This window comes from Astyanax mexicanus, chromosome 1 (genome assembly GCF_023375975.1).
Source record: "Astyanax mexicanus isolate ESR-SI-001 chromosome 1, AstMex3_surface, whole genome shotgun sequence".
Classification (NCBI taxonomy): domain Eukaryota; kingdom Metazoa; phylum Chordata; class Actinopteri; order Characiformes; family Acestrorhamphidae; genus Astyanax; species Astyanax mexicanus.
In genome coordinates this window covers 34662086-34685396 of record NC_064408.1, presented here as the reverse complement: position 1 = coordinate 34685396, position 23311 = coordinate 34662086, and the positions used below count along the sequence as shown (strand labels likewise).

Here is a 23311-nt window from a genome sequence, read left to right as displayed (position 1 = left end):
ATCATTGGAAATTTTAGCAAGAAATAAACAGGAATAACATTCTAGTTGGGTATCTTTACGTTCAGAATTTTACAAGAAAAACTTATTTAAAATGCCATTTTTTTTTACCAGAAATATTAGATCATTCCATTACAGCTAGGAGTAATGGGAAGTAGCAACCACCAGTTTACAAAATAAACTGTACATTTACTGACAGCTTTTCTAACATAGTGGCGCATAATGAACATCAGTGAGCAAGCTAATTAGGATGCTAGCAGATTTTATTCACTGCACGCCAAAACATCATCTTTGACCAACCTTGCTTGGTTGGTAAAATATCTGTTCCCAGTGACTACATGTTATTCTGAAACATGACTTTTATAACACAGCTAAAAACTAGCAGGATGTGCCTCATTAAATTATATTACCAATCTGTGAGTGAAAAAAAACTAAAGGGGTCATTCAATCCAGTTTACAGCACAGCTAATGTTACTGCAACAGCAGGCACTTTTAATTTTACCATCAAAACTTTTCATGGATACAAAATGGCTGCTAACTCTATTTTCAATTTTCTTTAGAAATGTAATATCAGAGATCCCACTCTTTTTACAAAAAACAATAAAAAAAAAAAAAAAAAAAACTTTTTTTACTGGATATTTTTTAGATACTTCCATAAATTAACACCAACATATGATGAGCAAAATGTAATCCACAGTAAGACCAAAATTTCTGTTTTCAAAATAGGAACTTCACACCAAAAGAGGAAAAAACAAAAACAAAAAAAAAAACCGTATTTTTTCAAAGGAGATCAATGTAAAGAGATGGTGTTACATGTAACTTTGGAGCTTTTCTATTTATTTTAAACACAACGTAAACAAACCTGCCAGATTCATACTCATGTAAAAACCAATTAATATGTGGCATGTCCTCACATTCATAATAACTACATTCAAATCCTTTCAATAAGAATCTATTTGTGTCTATGTGACACTGCAGTATTAATGGTTGCAATATCAGAAGCACAACAGCACCAATTTTCCAAATATATACAGAAAATTTTCTAACTTTCCCAGCATTTCCATGACCGAATAATTTTTCATTAGTTATTTATTATAGTCATAGTAGTCATACATGTTTCATACATGTAGGGGCCAATGATATTCGTCTGTAGCACATTCAGTGTTTTGTTTGATCCTCTGTTCTGTAAAGCTGTTTTGTGACATCATTTGTAAAGAGCGCTCTACAAATCAGTTTGTTTTAATTGGATTTGATTTAATATCCAGGACACATGGAAACCATGATGTCATTTTAGCAACATTGACCAAAAAAAAAATAAACAAAGCCAAACAGTCTTTGAAGATAGAACAGTAAATCAGCCTAAATGCACATAGATAACTGTATAGGCAATCTAATCTAGATGCCCTGTATAAATAGAAATGAATAGTATAGTCATTTTCAGGGTTACCTGTATGAACTTAGTATACACATTTTAAATTATAATTTTATTTATCATGAAAATTTAATTTAAATACATTCATATTTTTAAAGTAAAATATTTGTGAACACTGTCAGCCAAAGCTTACCTAGCACACCATAATATGTTGAAGTGAAAATGTACATCAGAACAAACATGCTGACAAAGGATTAAGACAACTATTCTGTTATCTGGACATTTGACAAGCTTGCTTTAGCATTGTTTTGTTCTTTCATAGTTTTGCTCAATTTTAGGAGACCATTTAAGTTAGTGTAAAAAAAATTAAAAGGTAAACTAATGCAATTCAGGGTGTCTGCATTAGGGACAAAACAAAATAAAATTAGGACCACTTTCACAATAACAAATTTGTAAATAAAAAAATAAAAGCAAAATTAAGATAATCTAAAGTTTAGTCTGCCATTAAATCAGTAAACTAACTTGAATATCAAATCGGGCAATTAGGAAAAACAATCTGGTTGTGTTTAAAACATTTAAGACATTTTAAGACAAATTAAGCTCTCTTTTTTGGCTTAATAGAGAAAACCTTCTTTGTGAATTTCTTCTCTACATACTGTATGAGGAATGAAGGCACAGAGACGAGACTAGTGTGGGGTAAATTTATTTATTACAACGTCGCTTACATACACTGGTACTTACAACTTTGCTTATGGTTGATCCATTCTTCTGCATGCATTGTTAAACTCAAAATGAATTTTTACACGTTTAAAATGAGAACTGAAATAAGAAACAAAAATAAATAATAGAAAACTGACAATAGCATGCAGTAATTTTGGAATTTTATGTTTGTGTTTTTGTTCCGGACACGGAGGTTGTGGTCCAAATACGGAAGCGAGGAAGGGTCCAGTGAAAAGAGACGAAAGGAAAGAGTGACAGCGAAAACAAGAGTGTTATGGAAGATTACAGGAGAATGGTGAAGAAAGAAAAAGCGGATATTGCGAAAAGATAGTCAGGGAGATAGGGTTGAAGTTAAAGAGTGAGAGAATAAGTAGAAAAGTAAGAGTAGAAAAAGCAGAGCAGGTGTGAATAGCTGGGCTGGGCAACCTGGAAAAGCAGCTCACCTCACCCTATGCTGCGGACACAAAGAAAAACACGGGAGAGAAGAAAAGAAAGAAAAACATTGACACACTCGTCCTCAAGCTTTCCATTTACCCCACACAAGCCTCTGGCTCTGCTCACTTCAAACTGAAAACAAACCCTTCCCCAAACAAATAACAAAGGACATTGTTAAACGGCTAACGTAAAAAACTGTCAGACATTTTAACGAAAATGTCGCCCCCTGAAAGACACAACCCCCCCTGCTCCCCTAAAGAACTACATAAAAATAAAAAGTCTCTTCCCTCTCCAAGCTCCGCCCACAAACATGCTCGTTTATAATTACAGTCACAAGGTTGGACAAGATTTACAGAAAGCTGGTAAAACTGTAACGATAGACTCTGTCCAGCCTTAAGTGGACAACAATTAGCTTGGGAATGGTCAGACTGAAGTTTGAAAGCAGGAGTGTGGCTCATGACAATTATGTGGAGTTTGTCACTTTCTGCTTAAATAATGTAACTGAACTGAAAGTCAATTCATAAAATACTGAGTGTATTGTGACACAGCAACTCTTGGCTGTAATGTTGGCTGTATTCTGACCAAACACCTGTTTGATGTTTTTTTCCTTTTTTCTCCCTAGAATACTTACACTGATAGAAAGTAAAATTATTTTTTTTGTTTTGGGGTAGATGTTTTTTTTCAATTGTGTAGACAAATGTTTGTCAATATTAATATTGGATTAACAGGCTATAAAGTTCATAGCCTAGCCCTAGCTGCTTGCGTTTATAATTTGGCATCTAACCTGACTACACTGCTATAACATGTGGCCCAAATGTGTCCCAGATTACCTCTTGAACTGATGTGAGTGATCGTATTTCTAGCCATTTTAAATGTGTATTGGGTGCGTTCACACTTGCTTTTTTGGGCTTAATACCAGGAGACCAGGTGTAAACTGGGTCAAAGGGATTCACTTATGTAGTGTGTAGTGCAGCAAAAATTAAATCAGAACAGTACAATTTTTCAGCAAATTTGGAAAATTCAACATGGAAAATGGAGTGAACTTATGAAGCTGAGAAAATGGAAACAAACATTAATTGTAAAAATATTAATTGTTAAAAGTAAATCATTTACCTTGCTTTGACAAAAGCATGACTGAGCAAGACTGAAAACTGTCTAAAAACTATATATAAAAAAAAAAAAAAAAAAACACACACAACATCTGTGGGTGGAGCATGGACAGAACATTTTTTTTTACATAAAAAAGGCTGCACAGTACATAGATCTCTCACCTCTCCCATCCAATTCTGATGACTCTCCAAACACCAGCCTTTCAAATCGGTTTCAGAAACTCTCAAAAAATGAGAGGCACGCTTAAAGCTAGCCATACCGGTCTCCATCTTTACATTTAAAATTACGCACCATTAGAAATACGGCTTGATGTTTTATTTCAGGCACAACTGCAAAAACAACTTTAACATAAGCCACTTTGGTCATCCTGGATTCTGTTTAAGAGGCACAAGAACCTGGATGCATACCATTGCTATTTTACGTTCACTTTAAGTAATGCCTCCACAGGTTTGTTTTTAATAAACCTCTAATTCCTTCATCACACAATCGTAGTTTGATGTCCAATGCTAATTCCTGAATCTGGACACACACATACATTATGGAATTCTTTCATCACACAAATGAGAAGAACCATATTTTTGGCTTAGATCGTCCCACCACACACAAACCAAGCTGGCTAATTACTAGTCACAGTCCAATAATTAAATATCGAAAAAGAAAATAAAAAGTAAATGCCTTGCCACAAATTCAGGAAGTGACAGCCTTCATATAATATGTTGCCAAATCAATAAAAAAATCTCTCTTAAAGAGCACACATTAATTTTAATAACAGCACATATACAAATATTTATCTCTGCCCCGTGGCAGCTTCCCAAACTAAGATGGTCTAAAATTTCCAACTTCATACACAAACCCCAACCCCACCCCAAACCCCCAAGCGGTTGCTCTCGCACTACATAAAAATAATATATACACTATTTTCTCAGAATTTGTAAACACATCTAATGATGTAAACTACCCAAGGGAAAATACAAACAGGTTTTTCTCCCAATACGATGAACGCTGTACGACCGATCTACATAACTAGCTTTTAGCGCACCTACCGTTAGCAAACCAAACAGCCCTTGAAATGTCTGACCGACAATACTGCATTTCCAGAACCGTCGGGTTGCGGCCTACAACACACACACACAAGACAAACACAGCAATAAGTGCTCTGTCAAATAGGACCGCCAAGAGGTGTGGAATGCAGCCTCTATCGAAAACTACTGCTAAAACTGGAATAAGAAGTAACCAGCCACTAATTTCTGCAAAGACAAAATAGAAAAGTGTAGAAAAATAGATAGCTAAGTGAAGCTCTTACCAAAGAAAGAGAGACAAATATATAAACAATAATCCTCTGTCAACAAAAGCCAAGTCACTGGACCAGATCGCAGAGACGGGAGGGAAATGGAAGTTCAATTTGTGAAGATGCCATCACTATGCAACATCCATCAGTCTCCTCAAGGTGCAAACACACTGAAAGGCAGTTAGGTACAGCTTCTTAAATGTTCTCTGGGCCAACGTAACATGAAATGTACAGAAAATGTACAAAACTGAAGGGGAGAGCAGGCATCCTCACATATCACATACATTTTCAATAGAGACACATTCTGCTTCGTTTGTGTGTTATTTTATGTTGATCGTGTGAAGGGGCGAATATATCTACAAGTAGTGACATTGTTTACACTTCACCCAATCAGCTCTATGAAAAAATAAAAACTAAAATAAGTGAAAGGCAACAAATATGCATAAAATAGAAAAAGGTGAAACCAAAATTATGAGCTAGCGCCAGTTTAGTAAGTTTAGTAAGTAAGGCTGTCTTCATCTCACACGCTTAAAACAGAGACTTTTATACATTTGCTTGTGTGCTACATGTTGAGACGACGAAGCACGAGCCCGGTGCTGGCCGCTGCGCGAGCGTGTCGGGTGCGTGTGGGTGCGTGAGACACTTCTGAAGACTGTGAGGGTTTTTTTAAGCGTGTTTGGACTGCGTCACTGTTAGGAGGGTTACACTGTGCCGGATAGCTTCTGAGGTCCGAGTGTGTGTGAGATACGCCAGCACGTTCTGAATCCGAATCGTACCTATTCTCAACATCATCTTCTTCCAGGACCAGAGACGGACTAGGCTGGACATCTAGCTCATCACCTACAGAGAGGAGGACAGAAGAAGAAGACAGTCAGTAAGAACGATATGTAATACCATTCATTCTGTTCCTGACCCAGGGTTAAAATTAATTTACTTACAAGCACGCACACGCGCACAGCCCCAGCTTGTTCATTGACTTAAATAGTAACAGACACCAAAAGTGACATGACTCCATCATTTGCTTACACTCGTAGGTTCCACGGCATGCACTAGCAGAATTGACCTCAGGTGTTAATGCAACTGCATGAGATTCCAAAGTAATGGAAACATCTGTTTAAAACTTTTCCATTGCGATACACTGTGTCACAACGCACTGTTATAACCCTACTTATTATATTGTTTTCTCCCAAAGCTAAGAAGAATATGAACATACAGAGGCATGAAAAAGTATTTAGATTTGCTCATCTGTACTTAGGTTCTGCAGCAGGACAATGACTCAAAGCACACAAACAAGTCCACCTCTAAAAGGCCTAAAAAATAATAATAATAATTTTAAAAAAAATTAAGGTTTTGCAGTGGCCTAGTCAAAGTCTTACTAAGATGCTGTGGAATGAAAGAGATTCAGCAAATAGAATGTACGACAATAACTTTGAAATTGCAGAAAGTATGAATGCACAGACTCTGGAGGAAATGGAATCTTTTTTTTAATAATGTAGATCACGAGGACTGAAGATTTTTTTTTTGATTAATCTGTTGTAGAGCATGCCTGCTTGTTCTTTTAAAGTGCCATTAAAATAAAGTATAAAAAAAAGATGCTGTGGAATGATCTTAAACAGGCCATTCATGCTCGAAAATCCTCCAATGTGGCTGAATGATTTTTTTTTTTTTTTTACAGAAGAGTGGACCAAAATTCCTCCAGACATGTGAAAGACTTTCCAGTTATCGGTAAAGCTTGATTGCAGTTGTGTGGCACAACTAAGTTATTAGGTTTAGGGGGCAAACACTTTTACATAGGGCTAGATTGGTTTCGATATTTTTTCCTTAAATAATTAAAATAATCATATAAAAAATGCTTTTTATATTTACTATTTGTCTGATATTAAAGTTTGTTTGATAATCAGAAAAATATCAGTATGACAAAAAAAAATCTGTAGGGGGCAAATACTTTTTCATGCCATATGATGAATTTAATGCTTAGCTCAACAGTAATGCCCAAACAGGACACTGATATCTTCTTAACAGCCATTTTTGAGAGACAGCAACAACTACACAAAACATACAGTTTATATAACTCACCAGATGACTGTTGGTGGAATGTCCCTGATCCAAGCAGCGTGACATCGCTCAGTGGTTTAATCTTCTGGTCCTGATCCTCTGAGTCACTGCTCTGCGCACTCTCCAATTCCTGCCCCCCAAGATCACTCGAAGAAGTCTCGCTAGCAGCTGTTGTTTTGGCCATCTTGTGGGGGTGGCCGACTGTTCTCCCGACCTTTGATCCCGAATCGTTAGAACCAGAAGTTGAAGAGGACGAAGACGTTGAAGATGATGAGGACGATCTCTCTTTAAGCTTGCGTTTGCGTGAGTTTCTGTCTTGGCAAGGCGGTGTGGTTTTGACTAGGCCGAACAGGCATTTCTTTCGTACTTCTTGGTTGCCTCCGTCGCTGTCGGCCGCACCCTCTTCCTCGCTGGATGCACCGGCCGTAGTCTGCAGGAGCACAGCAGGAACTTCGTCAGAATCAGAATCCTCTTCTAGATGTGCGTGTTTTGCACCAGTAACAGATTCTGTACGGCGACGCCGTGGCGTCGTCTTCACACGGGGAGAGCGCTTGCTCTCTTCTTCTAACGTCAGATCTTCACTTTCGTTTTCCTCTTCTTCGTCATCACCTTCATCGTCATCATCATCTTCATCCGAATTCTCTTCCACAATTGCTACATCTCTTCTTTGCTCAGTGGCAACTTCCACTTTTGCCTCTGGTTTTATTGGTATTCCAACAGCAACACTTTCCTCCACCTCCAATTCAGCTCCTTTCACCTTCTCCTCCTTCATCCCTCTTGTGACCCTTGTCTCTGCCTTAGCTGTAGCAGCAGCAATGTCAACATTAGTGGTAGTGTTAGCATTAGCACTGGGGGCACTTTGCACTGGTACTGGTGTAAGTTTCACCACCAGCTCCTTGGTTACTCCTGCACCTCTGGTTGCTGTGCCCTTCCGTGGTCTACCCCTCGCCCTCGAGCGCCCTCCTGCTGGTTTGGACCCTAATTCCCGATCTAGTGCATCCTGTAGTAAAAAAAGAAAAAGAAAAGGACATTAGACCAAATAAACTGCCATTTTCTCTTTAAACAATCTTACATCGGATGTTCAAGAACAAACTAAATTTACACCTGCTTTTGACCTGTGTAACAGCCAAAAAAATGAATACTATTTAATTAAAATGAATTAAAATGAATTAAAAAGAATTCAACAGTTCTAAAATAAACTTCAAAACTAACAAGATTACACCTAATTGCTTTCTCCATACAGCCTAGTATTTAGGAAAACGGCCAGCTGCCTGGGTAGGTTTTAGTCAAATTTCCTTGTCACACACAGTCAAATAGTTAATAAATAATGTGCATTATTTTACTAGAGTATAGTAGGCCTATTATAATAATTAGATTATCGATTTCTTTATACAATATATGAACTTACATTGTATAAAAATTCCTGTTTGTTGTTTATTTACATATTTCCTTGTTTTCTACTTTTGAGTACTATATTAATTGTGCTTTATGGTTAAAAAGCAAACTAAAAAAAAAAAGTTTTAATATTTAGGATATTTAAAACATACCAACATCTCTGTTCTCAACTATCAAAACATTGAATTGTAATATTATACTATTATATCACACCATCATTCAAGTGGCAGTAAAATGGCCTTAAAATGACTATCATAACTTATTGCACAAATTTCTGGTAACACATTTCTGTTCGGTATATTATTACTGTGACAGGCCAAAAGTCTAGGTTCCGCAGTAGCCAGAAACTGTGGATTATGTGCTGCTACTGGATTCACCAGAAAGAGCTACAGACAAATTTATTCTCTCTACAAAAGAACAGTCATATTTAAATACCGCAACTCAGGATAGAAGGGTGCCTGATGTAAAAATGCGTACAGTGTTCTCAGGTTTGCGTGTGATCCGTTGCAAGTGTGTGTTTTTAGACAGCATAATCTGTCTAATGCATTCCTGCTACCACTAGAGGAGCAACAAATCTACAGAATGAAAATAAGATAATTCAAGTTAACTTTAATTTAATGAACAGAGATTTCCAATCAGTAGGCTTCTTAAGGCTTTTTGCTGTGAGTCCTTCTCTTATGTGGTGGTAATTTGTAATTCAGACTATGGATTTTGGTGGTAATAACTGCAAGTTCTGCCCAATTTGTTTGTGAATCTGGTGGAAAGTTTTCAGAAATGTCTGTTGCTTACATGCTTACACCCTATCCTGCGCACAAACGCACCTGTAATGCGCCCTGTGCCTCCCGCAGGTCCCGGAGTATGGTACGAAACATCACCAGCCTCCTTGCTCTCTCCACGTCCTCTTCCTCGCTCGCCTCTTCATCTCTTTCGCTGTTTATGAAGGTCGTGAAAGACTGGTTCAGCGATGAAGTCATTTCCACCACTCGCTGCATACGCTGGCACAGCCCTTGAGAAGGTGCTATGCCCGCTGGAAGCCCCGCCCCTGCGTTGCGTCCGCCCCTCGACCTCCCTCTGCCTCCTCCCACACCTCGGCCCATCGCCGCTTGTGAGGAGCGTTTGCTCATCTTCTCAAGGTTCTGCAGAACCGAGTCGCAAGCTAACACAAGGTCCATGAGTGGTTCAGGGCTGCACACGTAACAGTACCACTTCCTCTCCTCCTCCAAAATGGAAGAGAGCTCCCTCCTCCCCAGGTTCCGCAGGACACACTTTTTACAGAACGCATTACTGCAGTAATCACAGCCAATTAGACTGCCCCCCTCAGCACACCACCTGCAAGAACAATCAATCAAAACACACAAATATATTTATATATAAAACTCCTGTATAACTCTGTACTTCAGCAGAGCGACTTTACTGCTCCTTACAACCTGACTGGTAAAATTCATACATAAAGGTGCACAGGATTAAAAGAAGCACTGACGATTTTGGAGAAAAATAAAGGATTTAAAGTGCGCTTTAAAGTCTGCAAAACTAAAGTATTTTATTTGATGTTCTGAGTATATTACATTTAAACTTTTACATTTTTAAACGTTTTTAACCTCTCTTAGAATCTCTTATAATGGCACAGGCTATTTTGGTTAATGTGCATTAAAGACTGCTCAGTAAATTTCTCAGTAAACATTGATTTTCATTTAACAGCAGCCTGGTTATTTATAAATGTTCTGGTAAAAACAAACAAATAAAGCTGACAGATCTCAATCAAGAAAGAAGCTGAATAATATTTAATATATCTTTGAACCATATGGATAAAAAAAAACTATAATTTGCTCTGGTATGTGTTTGTATAACGAATAAATTACACTAATACATAATTTAACATGCTACATGCTATATTCTTCCATTATTATTATTCCTTTACAAAATACACGTTCATACCTGCACTGCTCATCCATCCCCTCCGAATCTTTACTGATATCGTCACTCATGTAGTACTTAAAACAGGACTGGAAGACAGAAAGGAAGATAGAAAAACATACACAAACCTTTAGCATAATAAATCAGACACACCCATATCCTATGATTTAAACTAAATATTAGGTAGTAAAGTTTAGTTCACCATCTGCACACCACCTCTGCACAATTAATGCAGCTCTTTCCATTCCTAGTGCTGTTTCACAGCTTAGTGTTTTAGCTTAGTAGTTCAGCTTGTGAAATCAGAGGAAATGTGCCAAGTTGATTCAGGTTTCTAAGCAGGTAGACCACTAAGTAGTAATGGCACTAGTGGGTGTGAGAATGAGTGTTTACATGCATGAAGCATTATATTGCGTTTATACCACGGGTGTCAAACACCACAGATTAATAGCACAAGGCTGCAAAACACAAAGAGCGACACACAAACACATACCTTGCAAATGAGCACTTTCAGAGCTGGGTGCTGGTAGACTGAGTCTCTCTGGAAATGGTTCACCTGCTGACCACAAGCTGTACAGTTCACTCTCTCCATATCATACCCTCCTGATCATAAACAAAGAAATACCAAACACTGCAGTTAACATTCAATCATTTACATATGGCCTGGCACAGTCCATACTAAACAAAATTAAAGAGTAAAAAGTGAAATATACATAATTACTGTTGAGTCCCTGAGCAAGGCCCTTAACCTTCACTGTTCTCTGGATCTGGGTTTCTCTCTTACCTCTACGTCTATCCAGAAAGTCTCTGTTCTGTTTGTTCACCCGTTTACTGCGGAACTCCGGCCCACGGAACTCATCACGGACTTCATTACCCACAGGCTCCGGCAGCACAAAAACTGTACCTGTGTGACAGGTAAAGTAAGAAAAGATGTATGTAAATAAATAACATAACATAACCCAATAAACGAACAGACTAAACATTAACAACTAAATATTTCAGAGCATCAAGTTAAATTTAATGCTTTACGACTTTGTTTCCTCAATTCTGCTCCTGACAACCCACTGCACTTTCCCTGCTCCCAACATATCTGATTTAACTAATCAGCTCATTAACAATCTCTTTCCTAGTTAAAAAGGAAATTCTCCAAACTCTTCAGCGCAGGGATGCAAGCAGAGCTTTAAAGAGTATTTTATAAAAACAGCTTTGCAGTGACAAAACTCCAAAGAAAATATGCTCCATTAAAGGGGACATGAAACACTTCAAGTATTTAGTTTAATTCACAAGATGTATTTTCACTCTAACAAATTTTATAAGTTTAACAGTTGTCAGTGAAGCGGAATTAAAATAATAAGCAATCTAAATGTCATTTTTTTAAGTAAGGGCAGCGCCATCTTGTCCCAGCGTTGAAAGTGACGTCACGAGGTTGGTTCTCGCACGCCTCACTACTAGAATCTATGAGAATACCGTAATTTAGCGCCTCAATAAATAATAAAATCCAAACCAAAACTCAATGCAGAGCGGGGGGGCACTTTTGTATTGTCCCTGTGTGTAGTAATACTGGGAGTAGTGAAATTTAATAAGGTGAGGAATGAGAAATATTTACTTTCACTTTCATACCTTCAGCGGGGGCTCGCAGCACTGAAGCGTGAGAATCCTCCGGTTAGCTGCAACGCTAGGGGTTAGTGGCGAGCACTTTCTAGACCAGGACTATGTGAAGGAGAGGGGTTTGAGTCAGGAGCATTAGCGCCGGATAAATAAGCTGCAGTCCAAGGCTTTTTTCCTCCGTTTTTTATTTTTCCTCTGATCAGCTGGAATGTACAGACCGTCTGACTGATGGTAATGTTACTATGAGAGCAGCAGCTGTGAGCCGCACCAGCCAAACAACACGCCCACCCAGCAGAGCAGCGAGAGGTACCGTTACCGAAAATCTAGATAAATTAGATAATTTAAAGATAACATAGCTAGCGTTAGCTACTTAGCTAGCTATCTTATTCTAGCTAGCCAACGCTAGCTAACTAGCTAACACTAACTAGATGAAGCTAAGTACCCAGTAAGCATTCTAACTTCTAAACTGAACGGTTTATCAACCAAACAGCGCCTGGATGTTTCAATATCCACTTAAATCATGTTCGTTTCATTCAGTCTTAATGAACTCTGGGCTTTGCATGTTAAATAGCTAAATGTATATAAAATAGCTGGTTAACTGGATGGCAGTACCTGCTGTGGACGCGCTGCAGGGTTCTGCACGGCTCCACGTAGAGAGAGAGAATAAACACTCCCCAAACCCCTCGCTCTCAGAAAAGCATCTAAAAAGTTCTGCTCAGGTTTATATAGGAAAGATCTCTGAGTAAATGCTCCATGTTAGCCTAGTTCAGCTTCGTCTTCATCCATAATCTCGACAAACAATACGCTCTTTTCCTCTAGCTATATGCCTGGGATCTTAAACCAACCAACCTCGTGACGTCACCAGTGCTGCACGGGCAACATGGCGGCGCCCTAGCTCAAACGTAACAAACATAAATATATTATAATTTAGTGTGTAAACATTTTATATAAAAAAATCCCCCCCAAATAAATGCCATTATATTTAATACCTTAGAAAACTTGTACAAACTGAAATGTTTCATGTCCCCTTTAATTCATTACAAGTTTAATAGAAAATGTGGACACTGGCAAATGTTGAAAGATGCAGGATGAAGTTTGACCACACTTATCTCCAGTCAAACCCCTTTGCACACCTTTGGGGAGGCAGGTTGTGTCCGGTTCGCTGGAGTTGACGGACATGACGTCTTCTGTTCCACTTTCAGACGATACATCAGACTCATTCAGTCCACTGTGCTTCGTCACCACCAACGGCTTCCTAAATTTTGCAATGTGAGCAAAGAAATTGACTGCAGGTTTAACAAACACTGAGGCTGTATTAATACAGTAGAAACTATGATATGAAACTGACCTTTTGGAGCGAGGTGCTCTGGTCTGTTTAATCTCTGAGGAGCTACTGGGCTAAACAAATGAGAGAGAAAAAAAAATAATGAAATAAATAAGTAAATGAAAGAAAAAAAAAAAGACCCACGCATTGCATACACACACACGTATACTTGAAATACATTAATAAAGTAATTACATGGCAAATAAACCATACATTTAAGCTACTGGTGTGCTGAAAGTAATGTATGTTTGTCTGTGTGTGGGGGTACCTCTTCTGCAGCCCGTGCTGCTGCCTGCTGCTCAATAAATTCTTTGGCCATTGCACCTATGAACAAGACAACAAATCAAATCAATCCATTACTGCAGTAAACAACAATAAATCATTTGTAAATTAGCCCTGCATTCACGTAGTTAACTATTTTACTGCCAGAATTACAGCAATATTTCACATTTCCCAAAAGCCATTTTGAACAAATAAAGTAACACTGCTTTAACTGCACTAAGTATAGGCTGTGAATTACTGTATTCATTCTCTGCACAATATTATTTATTTTTTTCTCCAAAGAAAACTCACTGTATGTGTTTGTGTATGTAACTCACCACTCCAGTGTCCAGGCAGGCTGTTTTCACTGCCCTGCTCTGCAGACACTGCCAGAAATTCATGGAGTTTATTGATCAGCACTCCCAGTTTCCCACCGCTGCTTCTGCTCCCCCCAGCGACGGGTTCAGGCCTACAAAAAGAAAGTCATGAGTACAACAACTGCAACAGTTTGACAAGTTAGAATAATTCCTTATCTATACTCTCTAACCTTATCTATATATTACTTAAAAGATTCCGAGAGCCAATCAGATTATATCTGTGAGATTACAACTCTGGGAAAGGCTCATAATGGGGGTGGTTGGGTCGCCATTACTTTACATTATTTGTAAAATGTGCAAGACTTGTGGAGGAAATAGTAAAAAGACTGTTGACTTTTTGACATTAAATAGCAGAGCTAACAAACATCTATTCTAACAAAACAACAAATATTTTTCAGATGACATTTAACCCCCACCAAAAGTGCAGCTGCTGTCAGAAAGCTAAAGCAAAAAATAAATTTGTGGTTAAAATAAGTTTTTATTGCTGGATAAGCAGCTCCTTTCGGTCATGCTGCCAACTTTTTGCATAAGGATTCACAGACTCTCTCAGCTGGAATTCAGAGGGAGATCAAGTATTTTTATTGTGGCTGATTCTAAAAAGTATAGTAGATTTAATGTTGAAAGTCAAAGACACATTACAGAACCCCTGCAAGACATTTTAAGAGGATAAATACAGTCTAAATACAGCTGTTCTTTTCCACAGAGATCTACTGTATGTAAAAAAATAAATAAATAAAAATAATAATAATTAAAATAAACCAGCTGTATTTAGGTCTGTTGTACACAGAATGCATATATAAATCTTTAAATATTAGTAACTGCAAACCTGGGTAAAACAACTTTGGCAGACATTGTTTCCATGCATTCTTTATGAGGGGTGATGGGCTTTAAGACTGGTATTGTCCAGAAACAAATAAAGCTAGTCTTTGTCCCATGATTTTGCAAATAAAAAAAATCATGTCAAAATCTGTTAAAAAAACCAGGAATATTTTATCCTGCATTTAAGAGAAGCAACAAACACAGGCTCTGTAATCTCAGCCTGTAAAGTTGTATGTATGAGGAAATGCAGTTTCCTGTAATAAGGCCTATCACAATAAAGTTTTCAGGATGAAATATTGTCCTAGAAATGATTGCGATAAACTACAATATTTCATTTTAAAGCTACTAATACAGCTGTCAACATAAAAATAATATATCCTAAATAAAAAAAAGAAATAAAGTACAACCACCCTGGGAACACTGGACCAACCATCTCTGGACACAGAACAAAGTCACTTGCAGATTTTTTTTCTGAATATATGTATATGCTATAAAACACAAATTAGTTCAAAAACACACGTGTCCATATGATCAAAGACACAGATGGCTTAGCAGAACGGAGCGCTTGCTATAAATGTATTTTTTAATGCAACTGTCAGACAAATTCCAAGCAAGAAACAGCATGTTTACCTGTGGGGCCTTGAGGCAGGATCTCTCTCTAACAATTTTCATTCTCAATATTCAGCTTGGAAAGTTGGGTTGGATGGTTGTGCTTTAATGGAAAAATAGTCTAGACTGGACTTAAAAAGTCCTATTAGCCTCAAATACGTTTGCAAGCCTACACATCTCCACACACTTAAGCTCCGATGTGCGTGCGTGTGTGTGTGTGAAGGCAGTCACTGGTGCATAAGCTTTGCTTATGATTTCCTAACCGATAGATGTCGCTGTCTGACAGATTTGTAGAGACGGTAAGAGAGCAGCACAGCGCAACTCGCTCGTTTCATGTAAACAAACTCACACGGAAACCCAATGACTTTTATCGACGTCGGCAAAAACGATCGCAGTTAAAAAAAAGTCCATACGATAAGTCGATAAAGCAATTATCACGACAGGCCTATCTGTGATCGCACACAATGCTGCACCACCAAAATCTAAATCATTTGATCTAATCAGCTCTCAGGACTGGTGTAATTATTGTCCAAGCGCATAACTCAACATCAATATAATGTTTCAATAGCAGTGACATGATTTTACACCACATTTTCGATATTTCAAGATCACTCCAAACCTGCCCAAGACCCACTGTGAGTTGGTAGCTAGCCAGTTAAATGCCACTATTCTAGGCTTTGAAAGTCCAGAGTAAATGTACAATCATAACACACATATAACAGCCAAACTTAACTATGTTCACATTACCAGAGGTGGAAAAGTACTAATATTGTAATTAAGTAAAAGTACCTTTACTTTGCTAAAATTCAACTTAAGCAGAAGTAAAAGTACCCATCTAAAAATCTACTCGCATAAAGGAAAAAAGTACTCAATTTAAAATGTACTTTGAGTAAAAGTTACATAGTTACTTTTAATTATTTGATGCAAAAAGAGTACAACAAATCATACATTAATTATTATTAATTAATATATATAAAATTATTATTTCACATAATAGTTTGTACCTTTCAGGCAGAATGTGTTCAGACCACCCTATAAAACATTTTCAAGAACAAGCAGCAAAGGTTTCTATGATCCATTTGTCTTTACTGGTAAAAAGTTACGGGCATATAGGTGACTGTAAACATTTTTTTTAACTTGCCATTGCTTTGCTTTAACTGCTATTTATATGGGTTTTTTTTGCAACGTTCAAGCAGATTGTTTTATGTTTCCAATAAAAACTTAAGGAAATATCATTAAAAACATGAAATCATACAAAAAAAAAAAAAAAAACTGTTTGTTGGCGCATGCCCGAGCCGCGCACACAGACCCCAGGTTACACAGCTGATTGACACAGCGTCTCTCCCGCTAACCGTAATAAACACTGCTGGGAAAAGTTCAGCTGCTCTGCTTGAGGCATTTCTCTCACCACCAAGAATTTCAGAAAGGTAAAACTCAGTTTGTGGACGCAGGTTAAGCACGTAACGTAGAGCAGCCCCGCTAACTTGTTAGCTAACCTAGGCAGTTTGATATGTCAGTTTATTTTAGCGTTGTTTAATGTCCAAAAGGGATCTGTGAAATCCATGATCATTAGCTAAGGTATTTAGGTTATATTCGCCTCAATCGCCTGTTAAAATAGCGCCGACAAACTCAATTCATACACTTTTCAGTGCACTTAATATACTATTAATTTAGGTGTAAATACAAGTTAATTAATTAACACACAGGATAAACACCTTTCGTCTCCATTAACCTTCACTGTTTTTCAGAAAACCCTGAAGGCAGAATTCTGTTAAAGAATTTGTTTAGGTTGTACAATTTTTAATAAAGGGATTATTGTGCTGTATATTTTACTAAATACAGAAGATTGTATAATCTGTGTAGCTGCATATGAACGGAGATTACTGGTCTTTATAAAGTAAATCCACAGCTATCCAGTGAATTTAGAATATACATATGATTTACCATCACATGCTTTTGCAGGTTTGATGTGAAAGTTTTGAAAGCTGACAGCTCTGTCCAGCGGGGCACATTTTGCATTGCATGAGGATGTAATTGCCTCTTTTTTCCATGTGCCAGCACCCACGCCCCTCCGCCAATAGTTTTTTTTTTTTATTATTCAGACTTTTGATGTTTTTTTCCCAGCAATTTATTTTTCACTCAGTAACAGGGAGTTTTTCAATGTAGTGAAGTAAATTACTTGTGTCAAACTGTACTTTAGTAAAAGTAAAATTACCTACTTTAAAAATGACAAATTTCTCACACTGCTAAAATTCAATTTCTTGTGATATATATTTTAGTCACACAATTCAGAATCGGCCCAGAATCCAGAATCCCTGTGGCTACAAAACTGCACTGCAGAGCTTACAGTGGAAACAACTTAAAAGTTAAAACGTTTTTCTATTAAAACTGGTTTCACATTAGCTTTAATGCGACTCTTTAAGCTTCCCGATTGTTGTTGATGTACTTTGGTTATTGATTAAAGGGGTATACAACGGTCATTACTTTTCATCTTTTTTGAGGCACGTTAGTTGTACACGTTCTACAGCTGGCTGTTAATTGGAGTCTGTAGTTGTGCTCCAGCTCTGTTGTTCAATCTAGCTGAATAAGGAACTCTAGCTTCCTGTGACTGAGGAGTCTATATTCAAAACCTGTAAACATTAACTCTCGACTATGATCTATTAGATTCTTTTCCTCAAAGGAGTGCGACATGCATTCTACACATTGAGTATTAAAACACAGTCGAGCTAACAAACACCACTAACCATACAAATACTGCTGAATACTTTTTTGGATGCTAGTAACACAATAAAAGACCCAGTAAAAGTTCAACACACAAATAAATATGTATCAAATAGGTATAGATGGGTTGACTTTTTTCCACTTCAGAGAGAAGCTGGAGACCTGTGCCTGTGATTGGTCCAATGTATTTGTTTGGCCAGTGATGCTTCACTCCATATTTGCATACATTTTAGAAAATTTAAACTTACCCTGTTCCCTGCCACTTAATCACACTACAATTTTCTTACTCCCATAGGAAATGACTGGCTTGTCACTCTGCCATCTGCTAGTTCAAATGCTGGATTAGAAGTGTTTTCAACTGTATTAAGGAACAATGTGCATAATAGTTCATCAAGGTTTGCTTGCTTTCCCTTTCCTTCTAACTCGGCATTAGGGCTGGCCCGAATAGCGTTTTTTGAGCTCCGGATATTCGGCACTGATTCGAAGCGAATATTCGAATATTCGTTTTTAAAAAAAGAGGTTAAAAAAAAAAAAAAAAAAAAAGGCAAATCACGGCCCCTTTAATCCACTGAAAAATGTTCAATTTGCTCTGACCGACGAGACATATTCACCCCGGATTTTTGGTGTTTTTATCCCGGATTTTTGTGTTTTCACCCCATATTTTTTCTGTGTTTTTAGCCCAGATTTCTTTGTGTTTTCATCCCGGAATTTCTGCTGCCCCACACCGAGGCTGCTGCTGCACGGTTTCTCCGCTGCGCAAGCCAGCCCAGTAAATTGCTGTTTGTGTTTTCACACTTAGGCTATTTGCTTAAAAAAACAAACAAAAAAAAAACGTTTGTTCAGGAAGTATTTTATATTCGTAAACATTGTTGATTATATTAGAGGACAGTCATTGTAAACTGTACTTGGTCTATTTCGGTTAAAGGATTGTGCAGGGCATAGCCGTATTACTGATTTTGTATTTTTGCACTTGGGCTATAAGCTCAATATTAAATATTTCGTTTGCTTAGAAATTATTTTACATTTTTAAACCATTTTAAATTATATTAGATAAGAGGAAATTCGTTCAGACATCATTTTTGTAGGCCAGGCTTTTGTAACCGATTTAGCCCCTACTGTTGCCACATTACCCCTTACGTTTTATTATATAAATCAGTTTCGAAGAGCCTGCATTTTTTTTATCATGTATAATAGAGGTCTGCGCGAGACTGATTTTTAAACCCACTCTTCCACTCTCCCGCGTTTCTGTCTCGTTACCGCTCCGCAAAAAAATTGCTTCTTTTAATCCCGCGCCCGCCCGCCACATACACATTTCTGCCGCTCCCGCCCCACGTTCCTAATATAAATTAAATAAACTACATTTAATGCTTCAAATTTACTTATATATTTATATAGTGTGGTCCCGTTCCTTACCCCAGTCCAAACACCATCGGTGTGTGCGTGTGTGTGTCGGTCCATCCTGCGCGTTGAGAGTTTTCTTTAGGTTTTTTTTTTTTACAATTATTACAGTTTTCTTAACTATTTATTAATTTGCTCCCGCATCGTCTGGATTAAACTCCCGCTCCAGCCAATAACAGTTCAGTTCTGTCCCGCGCGCAAGATATTCTGACGGGACCCGCAAGAACAGAAGTGGTAAGAGTGAGGTGGAACTCTGGAAAGGAGAAAAAAAACGAATATCCGAATACCAAAATTAAAAACCGAATACCTACTCAACGAACAAATATCCGAATACCCGAATATTCGGGTCCAGCCCTACTCGGCATGTGGTCAAACTCCCAACTATAGCTGGGCGTTTTTTATTCTGCACCTGTACATGAGTGAATTTCCACAGTGCCCTGCACCCTGTGGCCATCTAAAAAGAACATAAATTATTAATTTTGGTCACGTAAAATGATTCATCCACAACCACAAATGTTAACAACTCTCATACCCCAAAAAAAGTCCAACTTTCCCAAATTTGTGGGACTAGTAAACAAAAATAAACAAATTGAAGTGTCAGATCTGTAGACCAATTAAACCTAACACTTTTAGCTTGATTACTAAGCCACATTTTGTTGTACTGGAAAGTAGGCCATATTGTACTCTACGCAATAATATCACCAACATTTTTTTGGCATCTCAGTGCCACAATAAATTCTATGTAATAATAAAATTAATTTTTCATTTTGTTGCAATAGTGTATTCTTGAAATAACTTTTTTTATTGTGTTTTGTCATATCGCCAAGAGTATCATTGTCGCAAAAAAACAACAGTAAATAGTGATATTATTTTAGATATTATTTTAATCCCTATCCGCACGGGATTCGTTTCTCAGGGGGACGTCTGTGAAAAATATTTTCCACTTCTATTCAGTGATAAAACTCTTACATCTGGATTGCAGTTAAAAAACAGGAGGCCCAATGAGTTGTTTTCCGGCTTTCTTTGTCACATGACATCGCGTTCAGTAGCTCCTTCATTTCCACTCACTGTTGTGTTTACGTGGAACGCCATGGAAACGAATGCCCAAAGTGTAATAGTTGGGCAATGGTAATCGACAAATAGCTATTTTATTAAATGCTTTATTAAGTCCGAACTAGGGGTGTGCCATATCACATTTTTGAATATCGTGAACGATATTATACTCTAAAAATATCGTGCCATATCACTCACCCCCACTTATTACATCAGGGTACTACTTTTTTCACACTGTTTTCATTTTCCATTATATATCTACTAAAGACAGATTATGTCTGTCCAATATAATTTATTTTACTTTATTCCTGGTTACATGGAGATATTAAGAGTGCATTATAAGTCATCTTGACATTCTGGATCATTGACTTCTGTTACAAATCTGATCAAATTCTTGTATTTTTTTTATATCCCAGGTAGGGGTGTGACATAAATCGTATGCAATAATAAAATTACATTTTAATTTTGTTGCAGTAGTGTATTCTTGAAAAAAAAAATTATATCGTCAAGAGTATCGTTATGGGATAATACCATGAAATATCGTGATATTATTTTAGTGCCATATCGCCCACCCCTAGTCCGAACAGGACTAAAATTAGTGTAGGACCACGGAGTCCAGCGAAAAACAGTAGGAAATTCAGCTTGTAATTTTCTCAGAGGACATCCAAGAAAAACACATAAATGGTCGCTCAGGACAGGAATAAAATCACAAAGGACACCCCTATAAAAGAGAAAATTACACCAGGACCCCCTGAGAAACTAATACTGTACGGATAGGGCTAAAGACATTTTAAGAATGTTGTGCATTTCACTCATTACTTCAATCCATACCTGGAGTGTATGAATTAAGAACTACATATTAGGCATGAAAGTTAAGTTTTCATAACCCATTTTCCTAAGGGCTTACAGACTAGAGCATAAACCTGAGTATTCATACCATGTGCAGTCTACCATATTTTCTCCTAAATCCCCTGGAACCCCCTGAAAAACACTCGCTGTAATTATCAAGTCATGTGTAATTACTGAAATGAAGCAAGATGCTTGCTTAAAGCCTCTTTTCTCCTAGTCTTTCCTAGCAGAAATACATTGGCCTCGATTGTTATCAAGTCACGGTGATGTCAAACAGCATATTATATTCAATAAAGGTTAAACTAATTAATGTTTCATAGCACTGAACTGATATGACTTACCAGTGCAATGTCTTAATTACTGTAGGTTTACTATGGTTGACTAAATACACAAAACTGAACAGTTAGATATGGTTCTAAGGATTACTTCAGGGGCAGAACAGGGTTTAGTCAGATATATAGGTTAACTTAACAGTGTAATTGCACAAATAGTTATTATTTAATATCGTGATGACATTACTACTGCAAATACCGTGAAACTGGCGCCACCACTTAGAATACGAAATATGTACAACTTATCTGGCTAAGCAGGCTTTTTGGCTAAACGCTAGGTTAGCATGCCAGCTTGCTTATCGAGCGACTTGGCCAGTCCACCTTAAATAGTGCAGTAGTTACTGTAAAGCGCCTGGCTCGACCGAATATAAGTGCTGCGCTTTTTAAGGTGGAACGGAAAATGAGAAAAGCTACTCTTTGTCCGTGGAAATTTAGTTAGCCCACGTTAGCCATCTTTTTACAGGGTGTAATAACTCAAAACTAAAGCACACTTGCAAACAACTACAGTTTAATCAAAAGGCTGTCTGTATGACCCACAGAGCAACTTAGACAGCTTTCTGGTTAAGTCGAATGGATGTTTTATTTATTAGCTAGCTGCATTAGCTACAGTTAGCTAATAGTAGCTAACGCTAGCTGTCCGGCTATCCTCCACAGAACCCCCTAAATATAAACCTGTTTTAACAACATCTCCGCTCACCTGAGAACCTCGGTGGACATCCTGCACTCGTAAGACACTCCGTCAGATGGATCAATGTGTTCTTATACGCAGAAGATCCACAAGCATCCTCGGTTTTCTCAACAAACCGCGAGAAAACGGCGCCGCACAGTTTTTAACCCTACTAAAATATATTTTAAAAAAATCACACACAGCCCGCCATCTTGCCGGCTAGTTTGCACCCGACGCGGCAAAATGGCGGCCAACTATCGACGAGCCCTCGTCACTTCCTTGGGGGAGGTGTGTGTTAATTAATCCTAAACTTTATTATCAACACAGTTCTGTTACACCTCGACTTTAAACACATTCTGATAGAAGGCAAGACACATCTGATGTTAACGTGTTAGAGCGTTTATGAAGTGATCGCTCACTGACAGACGTAAACGTAAAGCTCCATTTTTGAGGTATTCGGTGGTCAAGGCTGTATTGCAGTCAGCATTATCTTACTTATTTACCTTTGATTCCCTTCATATATGGAATGGTATATTTAAGCAATAATACATGAGAGGGAGTGCTATAACATGTATTATACCACATACCGACCCTGCAATATGATTGGCTGAGAGGTGCTTTGGAACGCAGCTGTTGTGTCCTAAGCTGTGTTCAGAAGGGTTTACTCATTAACTCATTCACATCTGGAAACAACACCACCGCATTACATTATGGTAAACACTGTTTGAAATTCTACCGTACATTATACAAACCAATCAACTAATTTGGTCAAGCTGGTCATAATGGTTGACCAGGGTGTTCTTGCTTGTAATGCCGGTCATGCTGGTCAAATTGGTCATGCTTCTGATAGACCAGCTTAGTCATTAAAATTATAGCCAGGCATTTTTTTCAGCAGGGCACTCTGCACACTGTCATCCCGGTTTCAATAAAACTAAAGGAGCACTACTGTGTCTGTTCCACTCATACCAGCACAACCCTAATTATAATATATACAGTATTATTATAATAAA

General features: G+C 37.7%; 1 protein-coding gene across 3 annotated transcripts in view; it reads right to left on the bottom strand.

Moving 5' to 3' along the window:
• The window catches only part of LOC103028388 (transcriptional regulator ATRX), a 47817-nt gene extending 25256 nt beyond the window's left edge, over window positions 1–22561 (bottom strand). For all 3 annotated transcript variants that reach the window (XM_049476489.1, XM_022680890.2, XM_022680898.2), the window contains exons 1-11: window positions 22332–22561; window positions 13815–13945; window positions 13484–13539; window positions 13240–13289; window positions 13025–13146; window positions 11068–11187; window positions 10777–10886; window positions 10308–10375; window positions 9194–9701; window positions 6999–7977; window positions 5699–5762 (exon numbers count right to left, since the gene is read on the bottom strand). In XM_049476489.1, coding sequence (XP_049332446.1) covers window positions 5699–5762; window positions 6999–7977; window positions 9194–9701; window positions 10308–10375; window positions 10777–10886; window positions 11068–11187; window positions 13025–13146; window positions 13240–13289; window positions 13484–13539; window positions 13815–13945; window positions 22332–22351 — 2228 coding nt within the window. In that variant the 5' untranslated portion in view covers window positions 22352–22561. The remainder of the gene's footprint in view (window positions 1–5698; window positions 5763–6998; window positions 7978–9193; window positions 9702–10307; window positions 10376–10776; window positions 10887–11067; window positions 11188–13024; window positions 13147–13239; window positions 13290–13483; window positions 13540–13814; window positions 13946–22331) is intronic.
• Between the last annotated feature and the right edge of the window lie 750 nt (window positions 22562–23311).